We start from the raw sequence: 18,669 nt of genomic DNA on the forward strand, positions 1-18,669 counted from the left end.
ACAATTTAAATTTTGACAACAGACTAACTATTCTTATAGCCAATCTCTGATTTCTAGCTTGATTACATTTTTAGAAAGGCAGTCTAGAAATGTTAGAAATAAAGAAGTAAGCAAGCTAGTATTTATTTAAACCTGCACTTCCCTCTCCAAACACATTCAAAATGTCCCACAAGCATATAAATCAGTCTTGTGAGAGCAGAAAGGCATTTCTGCTCATAGAAAGCAGCTGTTCTGAATTCTCCCAATTTCCCTGTCACACTGCAGCCCCCATGTTGTCCCAGAGAGTCTGAGAGATGTCTTTTGAGGGGCCTGCAGCTGTAGCGGGTGAGCTAGGAAAGCCCTGTTGTGCAAGAAGGGTTGCACTCACCAACCCAATGGATACAACACAGTAACACACCAAAGCTTAAAAAAATCCCAAGAAAGCTGGGACTAGCAAACATCACAATCTAAAAGTATGTAGCCTTCTATTAAGAACACAAGAGCCCTGCTGGATCAGACCAAAAGCCCGTTTAGTCTAGCATCCTATTCCAAAAGTGGCCAACAAGATGCCTATTAGAAACCAGCACTTGGCTCATAAGTGCAATATCACTTTCCCCATTCATATTGTCCAAGTTCTTTACTCACAGGCATGCCATCTCCAATACTGAGGTGGTATAGAGCAATCATGACTAGAAGCCATTGATAGATAACCTTATCAGATAATTCATCAATGTCTGTGTATTCATTTAAAACTGTTTGATTCATAGTTTTGTAACTCTCATTTGAGCTGCTTCAAGAATTGTTTGTGAAGTAAAATAGACATTTTATAAAATGTCAGAATAGATAGAAGGGGTCAAGATTTTGTCATGCTCATTGCCTTGAGCAGTGTTCTAATGGTCATCTATAGCAGAGGTCAGCTAACTTTTTCAGCAGGGGGCCGGTCCGCTGTCCCGGACCTTGTGGGGGGCCGGATTATATTTTGAAAAATATATATAAAAAATGAACAAATTCCTATACTCCACAAATAACCCAGAGATGCATTTTAAATAAAAGGACACATTCTACTCATGTAAATACACGCTGATTCCTGGACCGTCCACAGGCCAGATTTAGAAGGTGGTTGGGCCAGATCAGGCCCCCGGGCCTTAGTTTGCCTACCCATGATCTATAGCCATTGTTAAAGCTAAGACACTCCTCTTTGCTGCAAGAATTAGCAGTTGACCTGCATTAGAACTGGATTAGCTGCTTGAATAACCTGCTTTTCTTGACACTGGATACTCTTTTCTCCGTGTCTGCCTGATGGCACTTCAGAATATGAACGGCAACACCTGCCTTTAAGGATATTATAGTGGAGAGTGACATGATAAAACTAATTAAGGTTCGCTGACTTGGACATCATCTCTCAGTTCATTGATAGCGGTATAAGATAATTTACTTTTTCCACTGTTCAAACAAAGATGTGCTGCTTTAAGCTGCAGGAAAAGTTGTATAGTGATGAAGGAAAAATGGGAAAGGCACCAGAAGAGAACACCGGGCTTCAATATTCTCCTGTTTGGGCTGCAGAGGTGGCAGCAATGTTGAGAGATGCAACCTGAGAGGTTATCCATTCTGCTGTGGGTTGGTGAATGCAAGATATTCCTTTTGTTGATACATGTATTGGCATAAAACATAATATGTGCTGTGATGTGCATGGAATTAGTATGCAGACTTTACTTCTCAATCCAACCTTTAAACTTCTCTGAAATGGCTGAATAAAATGTATAAAATTGCTTTCTGATTGATAATGATGAGGGCACAAGATGCTTTTGACTAAATAACTGACTTTTGTCCTTACGTTTTGGGAAAGTGTTCATATTAAAGCACCATGGATTCTTGGTGCCTATCACAGTGGAATATTCACATTTTTTGTTATCAGATGGTGATATTCTATTGTCCGTCCTTGAGTGGACCAAATTTCTACTTGTGCAGTGGGGTATGCCCTTCCTCTCCTTCCCCTCATTGCCCCAGAGAATCTTGGGGGTGGGGGGGAGATAAATTCTTTGGAATAGATTTGTATGTGTGAGAACTGTAGGGTAAGAATGGAATGGATTTGTATGTGTGGGAACTGTAGGGTATGAATGGGCAGACTGTTACTTCTATTCACAGAATGTTGCTTATCATCCAGTATTGGCTAGAATACTCCCTATATATATTAGCCAGGTTGTTAATATGTACACCCTGTTTCCCCACCACCACCACAAAAGAAGACCCAAAGCTGTTAACAGCATAAGCAAGTGAAGAACGTCTCTTACGAAAGGAAATTGAAAGAAATGTTAAACATATCTACAGTGCAGTGAAGCATTTTCTGTATGACACTTTCCCAGTCACATTGTGAGCAGCAGCGTAGGAAAAAGTAAATACAGGGAAACACTCTATTTAAGGCTTTGGATCCCTTAACTGAAGTCTGCCATCTGGATGAAGGATGGATGGTTTGTTCCTGGAACATATAGAAAGAAATTCCAAGGGCTAAAAATAAACTGCACTGGAGACAGGAAGCATTTGAGGCATGGAAGGGATGATGAGAGCTGCATAGCCTTGTTCTTGTTGCAGCAAGAATGAGAATAAATATTTTCTAATCTCCCAGAATCTCAATGCATTCTTGCTATAGGATGCCTTAGAGACTAAAACTGAGTCCACATGGAAAACTCTCATATTGTAGCCACTCCAAATAGGGGCTATAGTGAATGTAATAAGTTTACAAAATGGATTAACACTATCATCCTGATAACATCCACATGGCCAACTGCTTTCAGATGTTTAGTCCCACCAAACATACCCCCTCCCCCCATGGTATAGGATTGGAAATGTTATTCAGTGCTCAGAAAGAGGATGAAACTGTACAAAGGGACTGCAATCCTATGTACATTTAGCCTGGGAGTGAGGTCCATTGAATTCAGTGGGATTTGCTTCTGAGTATGAGGAATACTGGAATTTGTGAATCTCTTGCAATCTCTAGATTTTAGATGCAGTATTTATACTTTGCTTTTTATTAAAATACTCAAAGTTGCTTACAATGATAAACAACAAAAACGCAGCATGAAGCACTACAATTACATATTCAATTTAATGATATCAAGAAGAACAGTAATATATTCCAGCTGCTTCTCTTGCTGTTCTGGAGCTCTGGTTGGTATCACTCCAAAAAGTTATTTTCCCTTTGGCAGCCCCCCACCAAAGGGCAATCACCTTTTAGGTTCCATAGCTGTGTATATTTGTGGATCCCTTTGGGCTATATATATAATGCCCTATTTTATTTTAATTATGTCTAAAATGGATGATTGGGGATGACAACTTTGTAAGGCTTCTCAGCTGGGGCTGCCTTCCTGTTGGTAAACAGGAGCATGGCTTTACAAGCTCATTATCAAGATATATGTGAAGGGATACTTGTTCAAAGTATAAGTTATCTTTCTGTGGGTCTGTCTGAGGACTGCAAGCAGGTAGGAACCCAGAGAATTCCTAGCAGAAGCAGTAAGAAGAGGGAAATACAAAGCCTTAAGATGGGATGAAAGGAGAACTCATTTAATTTTCATGTGTATGTAAATTATTTTCAGAAACTTTTAAATATGTTAAGAGTTTTCAGTGTAATTTTCTGATATTAAGACAGATGGGCTTTAATCTTGAGAAGACTGCAACAGAAGAAAATAGGCTGCTACTTGATTCTGTGGAGAGACTAGGGATTTGGATCACATGTAATTCAGAAAATGTAACATCTATGAAAAATATATTCATGGGGTGTAAAGGAAGACTAGATATAATGGAAATTTTTCAGCATTAAAATGACAGTACTTCTAAAATATACTGGGCCAGATGTAACTAGAGTAGCAAAAAACCCACAAATCCTTTGGTTCATCAGATGCATTGATTTCAGTGGGCTTACTCAAAGTAAAACTTAGGTGAATACCACCTTTTGGAACAACTGTAAAAAAGGGAAATAGCATTTCCATGTATTAAAAAATTGACATGTCAATACATTTAAAAACGTGGGACTACCTTCATTATGTACCTGCCTAGAAGGTGTGTATTGAATGCAAGCGTTCCTCTCTACCTTCTGGCATTTTGCTTTCAAACCTCTTCCCACCAAGACATAATGCAGCAGTGTGAATTGTCTTACCTGTGGGCCCAATTAGTCACACCAGGCCTCACCATTTGACTGATGAGAGCATTTTGACCAAGTTATACCTACATGACCTAAACTTATGTTATGAATGATGTCAGGTGTGGGACAGGGGAAAGATGTGATTGGCCTGAAATAGTGTTTGCAGGCATTAACAATCAGCTGATCTCCAGGGCAGCCCAGTGTCAAGTACATTACATGGAGAGAATGAGAGAATGAATGATTTCTGTAGGAAGGGGTGCAGTTGGCATATTAAAAGTAGTTGGCAAAAAGCACTCCTGGCCAAACTACATCTTACTGTATGTAACTTCTGTGCATGCAGTGAAAGCCAGCTGCAGAGCTAAACAGAGCATTAATTGGGGAGGTCGCTCCACCATGGGTCATTTTCCTATTTGGCATTGTCCCCATGAGAGTAAAAATACGTAAGATAACCCTTTGTAGTATGTCTTTTCATGGGAAAATTATGCACAGCTGCTCTGCCCTGAATCAAGCAGGGCAATTTCTATGAGGTTTTGGTGTTGAAATTATTATTATTAGTAGTGTAGTAATAGTAGTGGTAATAGTATTTATTTATATCCCATCTTTTTCCCAGTATGGGACTCAATGAGACTTACTAGAACAAGCTAAAAACATGGAAAAGTTTTTCATTAATATAATTAAACACTAATAGAATTAAAAGACTATAAAAAGATCCATTAAAAACACAGACAATAACAATAGACACACCACATTTTCCTCAGTTTCAAAATTCCTCTTGGAATAGAAAGGTCTTCAGCTGCTGGCAGAAGGACAGCAAGGCTGGAGCCAGTCTAATGTCCTAACTCTGGGATCGGCCACCGAGAAGGCCCTCTCCACCAAGGCTGCCTGTGAGGGTGGTGGGACTGAGAGAAGAGCCTCGCTGAAAATCTCAGAGCCCAGGCAGCAGGTTCATATAAGGGGAAACGGTCTCTCACATAAAAATCCACCCCTGATTTGTCCAAACAATTTTTTAGTTGCTATTATTAGACAATTTGGAGACAGAAAACCCTTTTTGATCTACTTCAAATCATTTGGAACTTCCAGTAAATACTAATAAACTTTCTGCCCATTCTTGGCGCTCTTTTCTGCTCACTCTTTGGTCTGCACGTAGGGTACAAGCCCTCCGTGCAGTGTGGAGGATTGAACTGTTCTCCTGCTTCAGGTGATTGAGCTAGAGTAGCAAAGCAGTTTTGGTTATTTTGTGTGTGTGTGTGTGTGCCTGTCCCAGAGGGCTATTCAGATCAGGTGGGGTGTAAGTGTCCATCCAAGTATTTTTCTGGAGGGTTTGCTACTCTTTTTGGTCACTGCAAATATCAGCTAAAGCAAATCTCATTGCTTTTTCTTCCTGAACTCACGTCTCTTGCTCTCCCTCCACAGCTTTCCTCCTCCTAGATTGTGTCACTGGCTATATTTTGCAGCAAAGCCTTTTATACCAGCTTGGGAGGACTTGGGTGGAGCAAATTGGCAAGCTGAACAGTCGCTTCCTGTATCTGGGCAAATGTTGTGCCTCAATTACCTGATTGTTCCTTCTCTGCGGCAGGAGGGGGGGGGGGGAATACTCCAGTAAACTGCAAGCTTTCCTCCTCCTCCCCCTTTATGTGCAATTTATGTAACTTTATGAACTTGGATCTCTTAGGAATAGTGGCTTCATGTATTTGGATATTTAAGAACTTGGCCACTGTCCAGTGTGCAGTTAAGCATGCTTATCTTGACTCTTAATTGTGGCTTTTGTTGATGGCTGCATTTAACAAATCTCTAAAATTGAAAAGGGGGTGGGGTTTACTCTGTGCGTTGTGGTAAAGAAGGACATTTTGTGTATCTCAGTTTATATATTTCTGTTTTTATTAAAGTAGTTTCACGCTTGTAGGTAGTTTTGTTCTATGTTTCAGAAGTACGTTTGCAGACAGAACCAAGACTGTGTTGTATCAAACATTTTAAATGTATTTTAAGACAATTTTAGACATTACTTACTTAAAATAGTGTACTGTGTAATTGAACCTCAAGGGGGAAGTGAGACATTTAGCTTGGTGGGGGGCGGGGAGAAGTAAGTTTTAACATGTACAAGCTTGTACCTCCCATGTGCCCCTCCCCCCCAAGCTAATGGTTCCTTGTACCTCCTGAAAACAGAAGTGACTTAGTATAATTTCCTTCATGTAAATTCCACCATTGGAGTTGTATCAGGAGCATAAAGCTCCTGCTAGTGCAGAAATCCCAGAGGCGTGACCAGATGCTACTTTGACCTCTGGGATTAAGTCATGCAAGACTTGATTTCCTGGTCCACTCATTATTCTCTTCCTGCCCGCGCACAAATGGACAGGGAAAGCAGTGCAGGAGCCCAGAGCTTTTCCCCAGCCTCATTCTGGGCATGAAGCAGCATCTAAACAGCCCTTATTTTTTATGGTTTAATTTAAATGCAATTATAATCTAATCTAATTTGGTTTATAATTCAATTAAAAGGTTTGGTGCTGGTTTGGATAGCTACGTGTCTTTGGATCAAATTCTCTTTGCACTCCGAAAGCTTTTATAAATTGTATTGTGTGCATTGTGTGCCCCCAAGCCTTCTGTTGGTTTTAATGGACATTTTGTTGGTGGATTTCATGGGTAACAGTTTTTCATTTATAAGCTTTACTTTCTTCTAAGACCTTTGTCTCCAGGGTCCTTCAAGTATGGCTCCCAAGGCTCATTTTGATCTTTGTTTTAGTTCGGTTACTCTTCTAGTGGCTCTAACACATGGTTTATCAGGTGTGAGAATCTTGTCCTAGCACACTTTGGGAACTCTGAGTTCAGCCTTGTCTTGGAGCACTACCATATCCATGAGTTCTTTTAAAGAATCAGTTGTAGTGGTGCTGACATTTTGTCCAAATATGCAGTTTTGTTTGGCAGAATATGTCCTACCTCAGTGTTTCCCAACCTTGTGCCTCCAGCTGTTTTTGGACTACAATTCCCATCATCCCTTGCCACTGGTCTTGCTAGTCAGGGATGATGGGAGTTGTAGTTCAAAAACAGCTGGAGGCACAAGGTTGGGAAACACTGTCCTACCTACTCCATCATGAAACTTCCTGCCTAAGATTTGTTGTTTTTGTATTTGCATATGGTAAAAGCTGCAAAGAAACAGATGTCTGCTTATGTTTTAGCTTCCTGATTTAGGGCTGATAACTGGCTTGGTTCACATGTGAAAAGAAATGCCACCAACCTCTTGTTTCCTATTCTCCTATTCAGTGGTGCATCCAGTTTTGTACTATATACCGTATTTTTCCATGTATAACACGCTCCCATGTATAAGAAGACCCCTATTTTTCTGGACTCCAAATTAAGAAAATGAAGGGAGATTGCCCAGAGTTGTTGAGCTTTTTAAAGGAGAGATCGCCAGTTGGATCTGCGCTGACACTTGCGCGTGCCGCAAAAGCCACCTATCGTCTGTCCCCTCACCGGCAGAAGCCACCAATCGCCAACCAACAGCAGCAACAACAGCCAATCAACACCAGCCCTTGCTGCAGCCACCAGTAACACACCCAATAGCCGCTGATAATCTCCGGCTCACAACAGCAACCAATCCCACGTCCCCTCTAAGCACTATCCGTGTATCAGACACCCCACAATTTTTAACATGATTTTAAAAATATAAAATCCTTGTCTGATACATGAAAAAACACAGTACTTTCCTTAAATGGCTCATACTTGCCTGCTGATTCCAGTTAATTTTTCTTCTCTCTGGTTCTTATGTGATACATTAATTTGACCATAATGCTAAAATCCCACATTAATGTTATTTAGAGTCCATTTCTTTACATGCCTACCCTATGTTGCAGATGTATATACATAAAATCCTAGGTTTAAACCTGTGAAGATACAAATCCCTCAGGTATTCAGAGCAAATAATAATGAAGTGATAGGATGTTCACACAGGCTGTTGATAACCTTACATCTGACTCATCTGAGTTGCTTAACAGTCTGGGCACATAAGATGCCTTTCCTTTAATCTTTGTTTTGATTCTCCTAAATCTTGAATAGCTTGAAAGCTTGTTTTTCTTAATTCAAAAGCAAGCTAGTCCAATTAATTTACTCTTGTACTCTTAGAGGTCCATATTATATGATTTGGAATTTCCATGCAGAATGGGATTCATGTTGGGATTGTGATGAAATCTGCATATCGATTGTGTGAAGATCTTGCATCTTTCCCTGTCGCTTGCATATTTTCTCCATGTGCTAGGGAACCAACTTCAGCCTCCTAATGTGCATATACAAACTCAGAACCACAATTTACCATTTGTGTACATGTTCACATTATATTCCTCCTTGGAAGTGCTCTCCATGTAGTGTGAAGCAGTCCTTGTTTTATGGAACCACTGCAGGTGCTGCAGTTCAAGTCTCATTTTAAAAATGCTTAGAACATTACATAACAGTTATAGTTCTGTGCTATAGAAATTGTGTGGGTCCACAGCATATTGCTAAACAGTCAGGGAGCGGCAGGCTGTACAGGAAGAGAAGCTAAGCAGCCTAATCAGAGACAGTGTGATCTAGTGATTTATGCAGGGCAGCCTGCCCGGGACTGAACTATTGGAAGCATTTCTTCCTCTCTGCCCCCACCCCATCCTTCCATGTGCAAGACTTGAGAGCAGCCTGCTTTTTGTGTTAAATGTAGCTGTCCCACCTACTCTCCTGCTCGGTTGTCTGCGGCTTGATCTCTTTTTTGTGATATTAAATAATCTGGACACCAGCTACTTTGATTTCTTTCTCATTTGCCTTGTTCTGCTTAGGCAGTCATAAATACTTGAGCAATAAGTCATGCAGGCTTGAGAGGAAGAGGGACTATCTGAAGCTGCTTTCAGACTAATTAGAAGAGGGCAAAACATAGCAAACTTGATTCATCTTTGTCATTATCCTTTGAAACTTAGAGAGGACGTAACATTTTTTATCTTTTGCTTTTGCTTTGCTTCAGCTGCCAAATTCTGCTCCTTTTTGGAAAAGGTTTTGAGGGTTTTGCTTGTAAAGAGGTGGAGTATTTTACATCCTCAGGCTCTTGTTTTGCCTGAACTGATTTCCTTTATATTTCCTGCTAATTGGCGGTTTCTGATTGTTCCCAACTGATGACTGTGTGAAACAGGAAAGACGTTCCCTGACCAGCAAAAGACTTTCTGACAAACAGGTGCTTCGGTTCTCATTAAACTAGGACAAGTAGATTCCATTCTGGATTTTTTCCTCAAATTTTTGTCTGCAAGCATGAGACTCAAGAGGAATGGGTCCTATACATTGAATAGGTAAGGAATGATAACCACTTTCATTTGTTTCATACTTTCCACCCCCCACCCCTCAAATGGTATGGAAAGGTATAATTTGTTTGTGAAGTTAAGACAGTTGTTTTCCAAAGTTTTTCTATTGCTATTGGAAGTATGATCACATATTTGCTTACTGTATTTATTTGCTGACTTTTAGTGGGAACTGAAGCAAGACCAAAGCATGAGTATTCTTGTTTGTTTGTTTTTTTGGCAAACCTATTTCCCATTTTTCCATGTCCTCACAATACCTCATTTGGTAGATCACTCTTGTTCCTGATTTACAGATGGAAACTTAGACAAGGAGAAAGTGATTTGCCCAAGGTCTAACTGTGAGTTCATGACTTATGCGGGATGAGCTAGGTCTTTCAGGAGTAAGTGCCAGCTTTCCATCTGGGCACATGGATTCCTAAATGTGAAGGAATGGCAAGGTGCCTTGGTAGTTGAAAGGAGCCCAACTCTTAATACAATGCTTAAAGTTTCTGCACATGATCTTTTTCTTAAAAAAAATGTTTGCTTTTTCCTTAACTCCTAGAATATTGATGCAGTGGAAAGTGCTTTCTTGTGCAAGAAGATGCTAGAGTTTAACTTGAAATCTTGGATTTCATTTTGGAGTTTTAAATACAACATAAAGCTCATGGGGAAACCCTCCCACTTTACACTTAGTTTTGTAGCTCAGTCTTACCTTGAATATATCAATTAGTTACAGCTATATTTAATAATGCTTAGGTCTGGAAGATATGAACATGTTAGACAACAGCTTGCTTTTAAATATTTTGAATAAGATTACCATATGTTGCGGAATCCTGTGTTTTGTAGCAGCTTGCTATGATAACTTTATACATAGATTTGACAGCTTGTTTAATGCCATAAATTGTGAACATTGCTATTGTTTTGTAGATATCGGAAACATTGTAGTAATTCCTTTTTAAAGAGAAGACTCTTAAAGTGAGGCAAAGTGCAGAAACAGCTTCCAAGGTTTGTTAGTCTCTTGAATCCTAAATACACTTTTGCTGTAAGATCTATTGACTACAATTGATCTAACTTTTTAGATTGGATTTTCTGCTAAATCTTCTCTTCAGTTAGTGTTCGTCCTAATTCATCCTGTGGTGAAATAACTAGATAGGAATCTTTTGAACCAGTGTGCATAATGTTTCAGAAGCTCCTGACAACTAGGTGGTTTTCAGACACTACAGAAGCTGCACAAGGGGGCTTGGCAGATGCTGTAAATTGGCAGCACCTGTCAGGCCCTGCCCTTATGTGCCCCACATTTGAAGTTTTATGAGGCATCAGGTGAAGGGCAGAAAGTGTGGCTATCCCAAAATGTGCTTGTGGGCCAAATGAGGAAGCCTAGCAGACAGGTTTGACCTGCGAGCTGGATGCTAGGCACCCCAGCCTACCCTCTAGCACTCAGGTAGCAGTATTATGGAGGGAAACTCACAGACATTCACTTGAACAATAGCAGCTTTAAAAGCTCACTGAGAAAGAAAAGTATTCAACTGCTGGTGAAACAAAGTAAAGATAAGATTACTTGATGCAGGAGGTCCACACATAGGCTGCTACCATAGTAATGCACAATGGGGGCTTCTCTAATGACCAGACCTTAGAAGGCAGTGAAATGCACAAGAGAGTTGCTTAAGTTGAACTTTGAGGCCACAAAGAGTGACATGTGCTGCTGCTGGACTGATCACTCGTAGCCAAGTAAGATTGTCTTCCATGAACACGATCTTAACTTTCCGACTGCTGGGTGGTGGTGACCTGACTGGGCACGGTAATCCAGTCAGGGGAAAAGGGAGGCAGACTGTGTTTAGGGCACCTTTTCTAGCCCTTCCCCCTTTTCGGGGTGAGCAGAGTGCATCCTAAATAGGACTGATCAGTTGTGGATACAGCTGCCAAGATACTAAACTGCCTCATTCCTTGAGTCAGGACGACTGAATCTGTATCCACCACCTATGTGCCGGTTCATGACTAGGGACTTCTAGATTTCATGATCCTGCCACTGTTACCATTTGCCGATTGCCATGGGACTTTTTGGGGGTTGGGTTTTGGATGGGTTTTTGGAAGATGCCTGTGTGTGAATTTGTTTTATGTGTGTAGATCAGTGCATGCTGACCAACACATGGTAAGGCTGTATTCCGATGGCATGAGGGTCACACAACCAGTAGATTCTTATCTGCTGCAACCTTCATCCGCTTTCACAGCTGTTGTAACATGCCAACATCTTCCACCTGTTCTGCTGTTGAGGACTTCTTGAGTCATTCTTTGTCTAGCTCCTCCCCCTTGGCTTACCACCTTGGGCAAGCTTCCTCAACCTTGGCTCTCCATATGTTTTTGGTCTACAACTCCTATGATCCCTAGTTAGCAGGACTAGTGGTCAGGGATGATGGGAATTGTAGTTTCAAAACATCTGGAGGGGCCGAGGTTGAGGTAGCCTGGCCTTGGAAGCATGAGATTCCTGATGGCTTTGCTCACAAGGATCATAGGAACATCCAAGCCCACTCACTATGACCAAGTGATGATCCAGCAAGTGAGGATATGTGCAACCTTCACGCCAGGCAACTGACATAATCATCATCACCACCACTAATAATACATTTATTACCTGCTCTTTACTAGCATGTCCTGGGGTGGGTTGCAACAATTTAAAATTCAGCAATAAAAAAAAGATTGAACAAATTACAGTCACAAGAATAGGGTGGGTGTGAAAACACACATCTCAGTTGTCAAAGACCAGAGTAGAGAGGTACATTTTCAGCATTCAACAAAAACTGTATAGCACCTCCCCTTTTGAGGGCCATCCTTTGAACTTCTGAGGCTGGCAGAACTACCAGGAGGTCCCCGTCTGCTGATCTTAAGACCCAATTGGATCTGCAGGAAAGGAGCCAGTCTTCCAGCTATTTGGGGCCTAAATTGTTTAGGGCTTTATATACTAGGGTGAGCACCTTAAATGGAGCTAGAAACATCACCTGTTTTGTGATTGGTGTGTACTTTGCCTCCTTAAATTGCATCCTTGCTGTGAATAGATAGCTGTGAATAGATACCTTCCTGGGGTGATGGTCTCCTTTTCCTGAGACCCTCCTTCTCTGTGACAGCAGAGCAATTGCCATGCTGGGAGTGACTTTTTTGATATCTTAGTGCTCAGGTGCTATTTTGCTTGTTCAGCATTGCTGGTTTTTCCAGTGCCTGAGCACTATTAGTTCTAACAAAAATGCTTGGTTTCTAAATTAAGCAGTGCATGTAGGGGAGAGAATCTATCTAATTAAATCCATTCATAATTTGTTTGTCTCATCACAGGTGGCCTCATAACATTATGTAATGGAAACAATGCCAAAGAAAAAAGCTTTTCTTGTTCAGCCAACCTTTAACTTGTCAGCAGAAAAGTAGTTTGCCCTTGCAAAACTTGCCCTTTAATACCACAGGTTTGTAATTGCTTTTGTATTTGTCTTCTTCTCCCGAACAACTTCATAGATGTAGGGAAGAAATTAAAAGCCAAGAGGATAGGGCAGATACAGAGCCTATCTGAAACATTGAACATTGTTCCAGGTGAACCACCTGGGAGAGTGCCTGCCAAATGCATCTTCTCTTTTAGGAAGCAATATGAGAGAAGCAGCATGGGAGCATTATGGCAAGATTGTGTGGGCTGCCTTTGAAATGCCAGAATCCATTCCCTTTCCTCATTTACTCTTGTTTGCAGTTCTGTGTTTTTGTGACATCTGTTTCAGCATATGTTGCATGTGACTTCATCCTACTAGAATGATTGAGTCCTGACAGGTTGCTTGTTTGCCAAAGAGATTTGAGCATCTCCCCTCCACTCTGTCTTGGGGAAAGTTCACAGTTGTTCTTTTAGTTCTTTGATCTAGATCCTCAACACAAGATAAAGGTGATGTGTTCAGTACATTATCTGTTTTGTGCAACTTCGCTTATAGTGTGGAAACATGAACAATCACCTGCAACAGTGGTGGCAATACTTTAGGGTACGTGATATTTCCTTGTTTGTAGTCATCTGCCACATGTGATAAGAAGCTAACCTTTAAATCACTGTAATGTCCAGTCCGTCAGGTTGGTGAAGACAGTAAACTTAGTATCAGTTGTTGATGTTAAATCAGTTGTTGATGCCTGCTGAGTGTCAGAAACCTTGGGCTATTTGCACCATGCATGTTCTTCATGTTTTAACTTGTGACATCTTTACCTTCAGCTGTTTGTATTGAGAATTTGTAACCAGTTTCCAATGCAAGTGCTACTCACAAGTTGACAATAAAATAGCAATAAACCTTCAATAAAAACATGCAACTGCAGTAAAAGTGAATTGAAAGAGCATCAAATCCAACCGCAGTTAAATAGAGTATATTTAGACAGCAGCTTAGGACCTTTCTGATAAGGATAACAACTACAGAGCTTTGCTTTGAGTTGAGAAGATTTCAAGATATGAGGTTGTAGAAGAAGTCATGTACACATACCCAAAAATAGGTTTGATTCATCTTATTTAGGGTTATTTCAAAACATAAGAATTTTTCGCGCTTTCTGACCCCATTGTTGGGGAAGAGGTAACATGAAATCCTGAGGCCCATTCCCAGTTGCACTTATCCACTGGAGTTGCTGGTGACTGAGTAGCCTTTAGTTGCCTTGGCACTTGCGGTTTCTGGGTAGGATATGTCCATTATTTCACTTCTTTAACTGGGATGTCAAACATTTTTGCAGTTCCCTCCCAAACCGCTGTGTATTCAATTAAGAATTCATATGTGTTACACAGAATCCCAGTAATGCCTGTGTAACATAACTACTCTTTAAAGCTGTAACAACCAAGACAGAGAGTTTCCTTCAGGAAATACTTCAAGAATGAAATAAAAAAAAAAAAATGTTCATTTTATCTCATTCTACTTGCCCTTATTTAACATGCAAACCAGACACTTGCAAATAGTTTTAGTGCAGATGTCACAAATCGTTGCGTAAGACAGTGTTGTTGTTTTTTAAAAAAATGTTTTTTCTCAGAGCGGTATCAGGCTCCACTTGCACCCCATTGCACCTAGAGAACGACTTGATCCAGAGCTATAAACTCCCAGGTGAGAAGTCATAGGCATTTCTTGGAATTAGAAAGATCTCAGGTTTTCATTTCAGACAGGTGGGAGGGGAAGAGAGGAAAGACTTTCACAATACAGTGGTACTTCGGGTTAAGTACTTAATTCATTCCGGAGGTCCGTTCTTAACATGAAACTGTTCTTAACCTGAAGCACCACTTTAGCTAATGGGGCCTCCTGCTGCTGCTGCGCCACCGGAGCCCAATTTCTGTTCTTTTTTTTTATAATGATTTTTTATTGATTTTCCAACACAAATTAAAACAAAACAACACAATACATAGACAAACAAAACATATAAACATATATAATTTCAAAACCCCTTTTTCATAAACCTTACTTCCCAGACTTCCCCTTACCTCCCCTTTTCTGCATCTCTGTTTTAAAATTTCTTCAACAACCCCTCGCTCCAATTAACTAATTGCTCATTTTCTTTTTTAGCTTCTTCTGATACCTAATCAATTACAGCTGTAATTCTATATTTTCCTTTCCCTTGACATTTTAGCACTCATCAATTTTACAACAATTCTTGAGATATACTTTAAATTTCTTCCAGTCTTCTTCCACCGTCTCTTTTTCTTGGTCACAGATTCTGCCCGTCATCTCCGCCAGTCCCATGTAGTCAATCACCTTCGTCTGCCATTCTTCCAGCATGGGTAGTTCTTGTGTCTTCCAATACTTCGCTAAAAGGATTCTTGCTGCTGTGGTAGCGTACAATTTCTGTTCTTATCCTGAAGCAAAGTTCTTAACCTGAAGCACTATTTCTGGGTTAGCGGAGTCTGTAACCTGAAGCGTGTGTAACCTGAAGCATATGTAACCCGAGGTACCACTGTAATTGGGTTCCATGAGAATAGATTCTTAGAGGAAATGGGAGTTTAGGGCTTGAGGAAAGAAGCCTTCCGGCGCTGCAAGTAACCCACAAATGTTACTAGCTTGCCTGCTCACTCAGACCCTAGGCTGTTTGCTGTCTAAAAGAAAAAAAAAGTTTGAAATGCTTTCCTTGCTATTTGCCTAGAGGAGATTTACTAGTCATACATTAGCACATAAGTATCTGTTCACAGGCTTTCTCCTCATCCTTTTACATCTTCAAGGTTGAAGCATGAATTGCTGTACTCCCTGTTCTCCTTGTCCTTGGTATCATTGTTCTCTCCAGCTTGGCTTCTCATTTGCAACTGTTCTTCAGTGTTTATTTACACTGCAGATTTTTCTATACCATGAAGGTCATTATCACAGTAATTTGCTTACTGTTATACATAGGCACTTTTCCTGGTAAGTTTTTAAAAACATTTCTCCATTCTGAGTTCTTGCTGCTGTACCCTGTGTGTCTGGCATATAGCTTTGCAGCATTTGCTCATGTACCTGTTATGTATGTGTTTGTATTAAGCCTATTTACTAAGGCATATTAAATTATGAGGATGCATATTAAAAGGAATAACTACCTACTTTATATTGTAAGCCACCCTCTGATCCTTGGATGAAGGGCGGCATAGAAAATACAAACAAACAAACAAACAAACAAACAAACATACTAATTTAGAGCCTGTCTACTATGTATTCTGACCGTGACAGCAGTTGTTTGCATGCTCAGTTCAATACTCATGGCAAAGAATTTCGCTGGAACATCATACCAAGCAGTTATGGAGCCCAATGTTGGGCAGTGAATTCTTGGTACACCAGGAGGTAGTTCTTGGTCATTCACTTCCAGGTAGCTGGTATGCCACAAGTGATTAAGTACATGTAAATGCTGACAGGCAGACATATAAAAACATAGATAGGCTAATAGCTTATGTAAACTTATTTATAATTTTTTTTAGTGAGCTTTTAGCTTCTCCATGAGTTGTTGATTAGCATCATTCTGCGTACACCATATTATTATAGTGCCACATAATGCACATTTTTCAAAACTAGCAATACATGCTGAACTTTGCTGTGAACAAATGGGGACCTGCAAGAAATTGGGGAGACAGTGCCCCCTATTCCCAGCCAAAAGAATCCACCCAGCAGGAAGCCATGGCCAATGGTACCAAAGGTCACCAAGAGATCAAGGAGAATCAACAGGGTCACCATCTCCTATCTCTCTCCTGATAGATATCATCTGCCAGGGTGACCAGAGCTGTAGGTAAAGGTACCCCTGACCATCAGGTCCAGTCGTGGACGACTCTGGGGTTGCGCGCTTATCTTGCTCTGTAGGCTGTGGGAGCTGGCGTTTGTCCACAGACAGCTTCCGGGTCATGTGGCCAGCATGACTAAGCCGCTTCTGGTGAACCAGAGCAGCGCATGGAAACGCCGTTTACCTTCCTGCCGGAGCGGTACCTATTTATCTTCTTGCACTTTGATGTGCTTTTGAACTGCTAGGTTAGCAGGAGCTGGGACAGAGCAATGGGAGCTTACCCCATCGTGCAGATTTGAACCACGACCTTCCATTGGCAAGCCCAAGAGGCTCAGTGGTTTAGACTCTTGGCAAGCCCAAGAGGCTCAGTGGTTTAGTTCTGCTATAGAACTCTTCAACAGGCAAGATGATCAGGCTTTTAAATGGACTATGCATGTTGAGGGTCACACTTTGATGTGCTTTCGAACTGCTAGGTTGGCAGGAGCTGGGACCAAGCAACGGGAGCTCACCCCATTGCAAGGATTCAATCTGCCAACCTTCCGATCGGCAAGCCCTAGGCTCTGTGGTTTAGACCACAAAGTCACCCGCATCCCTTAGAGCCGTAGTAGGTTCATATTTAATTGATACACCAGCACCGCTGCATTTTCAGCAGTAGGAAAAAATAGATGGAAGCGAACAGAGATAAGGTCAAGGAGGGTTTGAGGTGGCGAGATCTGTCAATTCCAGTTCTAGCAAAGAAGCCGGTGATTTCTCCTTAGTGCTGCCGGGGGTTGGTGGTAGCAGTGTGTGCGTGGTGTGTAGCCTACCAGTCATTTGATAGGAGAGCTACATTTTATGGACAGAAAAGCATGCTGTACAGTCAATAACAATACATCATCCCTGATCTAACAGCCAGGAATGTTTTGTGGTGGTAGCTGACTTCATTGTATTTGTGGTCTTCAAGAGGGGTTAATTAAGTTTTTATTTTTTTACCTTTTCCTTAAGTCTGATAAGGGTTAAGATTTTAGTGATTTATTTTCACACTCTCACAAACAAGTTCCCCATGTGTATGTGTGTGTGTGTGTGTGTGTGTGTGTGTGTGAGAGAGAGAGAGAGAGAGAGAGAGAGAGAGAGAGAGAGAGAGAAGGTCTGTGTACTTACTGTAAACCTGAAAGACTGTGATGCATAGCAATTCAGAATTCATTTTCTTGTGATGTTTGTTTGTCGTGTGGGTTCTGAACATTCTGTGTCAGCTTCCCTGGATTTTCAAAATATGAACCATTTCTACCTCCAGCTATGTGGAGTTCAGTTATAAACCAATACCTTTTCCTTCGAATTAAGGAGATCTCTGTTATTAACACACCTAAATCATGAAGTATGGGTGCTTTTGTGGTGGGACATGCAGCTGAAATTGCAATGAATGCATTTTTTGATTCCTTACGTTCTATTGAGTAAAATGCTCCCAACCCTTTCAGATAGAACTGATCCTGTTCTGTTAACTAGACAATCCTATGCATGTCTACTCAGAACTAAGTCCCATTGAGTTAAATGAACCTTACTTCTAGGCAAAAGGGTTTCATATTGCAACCTAAGACAGTTGGTTTGTGTGTGAGTGAAGGCAGGTGGAACTTTTAACACCAATGGTGCAAAGCTCCCGAAAATCTTCCTGTATTGAAAATCTTTTTTGTCTTCTTTGTGAAGACTTTTATTGTCTTTGGCACTAACTATAAGTAATTCTTGGATTGAAGCTAAATTAAAGATCCACTGTACTCTTAGCTATTGGTGTGCAAACTGCAAAATAATCCATATTACCAGGAAACATTTATATTCTCAATTCACTTTCCTCAAACCATAGCATTCTGTTTATAAGGTATCTGCATTTGAAAGCTTTTATTGGCTTCTTTAAAATGTGGAAAAGGGTTAAGAAAGTGAATGGTGCTCTTTCATATTGTTTCAGCATGACTCCAATAACTGCCAAGTTAAAAGGCAATCCCGTTTATTGCGCTCCTGATTTAAAACTAATCAGACTAGCTCTTTTAATGCAAATTTTAAACTTACTAGTGAAAGCAAATACACCAAATCTGA

General features: G+C 40.7%; 1 protein-coding gene across 3 annotated transcripts in view; it reads left to right on the plus strand.

Annotated features, from left to right (window-relative positions):
• MOB2 (MOB kinase activator 2) overlaps positions 1-18,669 on the plus strand; it is a 103,248-nt gene that overhangs the window by 40,775 nt on the left and 43,804 nt on the right. The window contains exon 1 of one of the 3 annotated variants that reach the window (XM_081904589.1): positions 9,255-9,408. The exons of 1 other annotated variant lie outside the window; for it this stretch is intronic. In XM_081904589.1, the coding sequence (XP_081760715.1) occupies positions 9,371-9,408 (38 nt within the window). In that variant the 5' untranslated portion in view covers positions 9,255-9,370. Of the gene's footprint in view, positions 1-9,254; positions 9,409-10,336; positions 10,402-18,669 lie in introns of those variants that run through there. One more of the 3 variants, XM_081904591.1, reaches the window with a different exon arrangement.

This window comes from Podarcis melisellensis, assembly GCF_964234715.1.
Source record: "Podarcis melisellensis genome assembly, chromosome: 1".
Classification (NCBI taxonomy): domain Eukaryota; kingdom Metazoa; phylum Chordata; class Lepidosauria; order Squamata; family Lacertidae; genus Podarcis; species Podarcis melisellensis.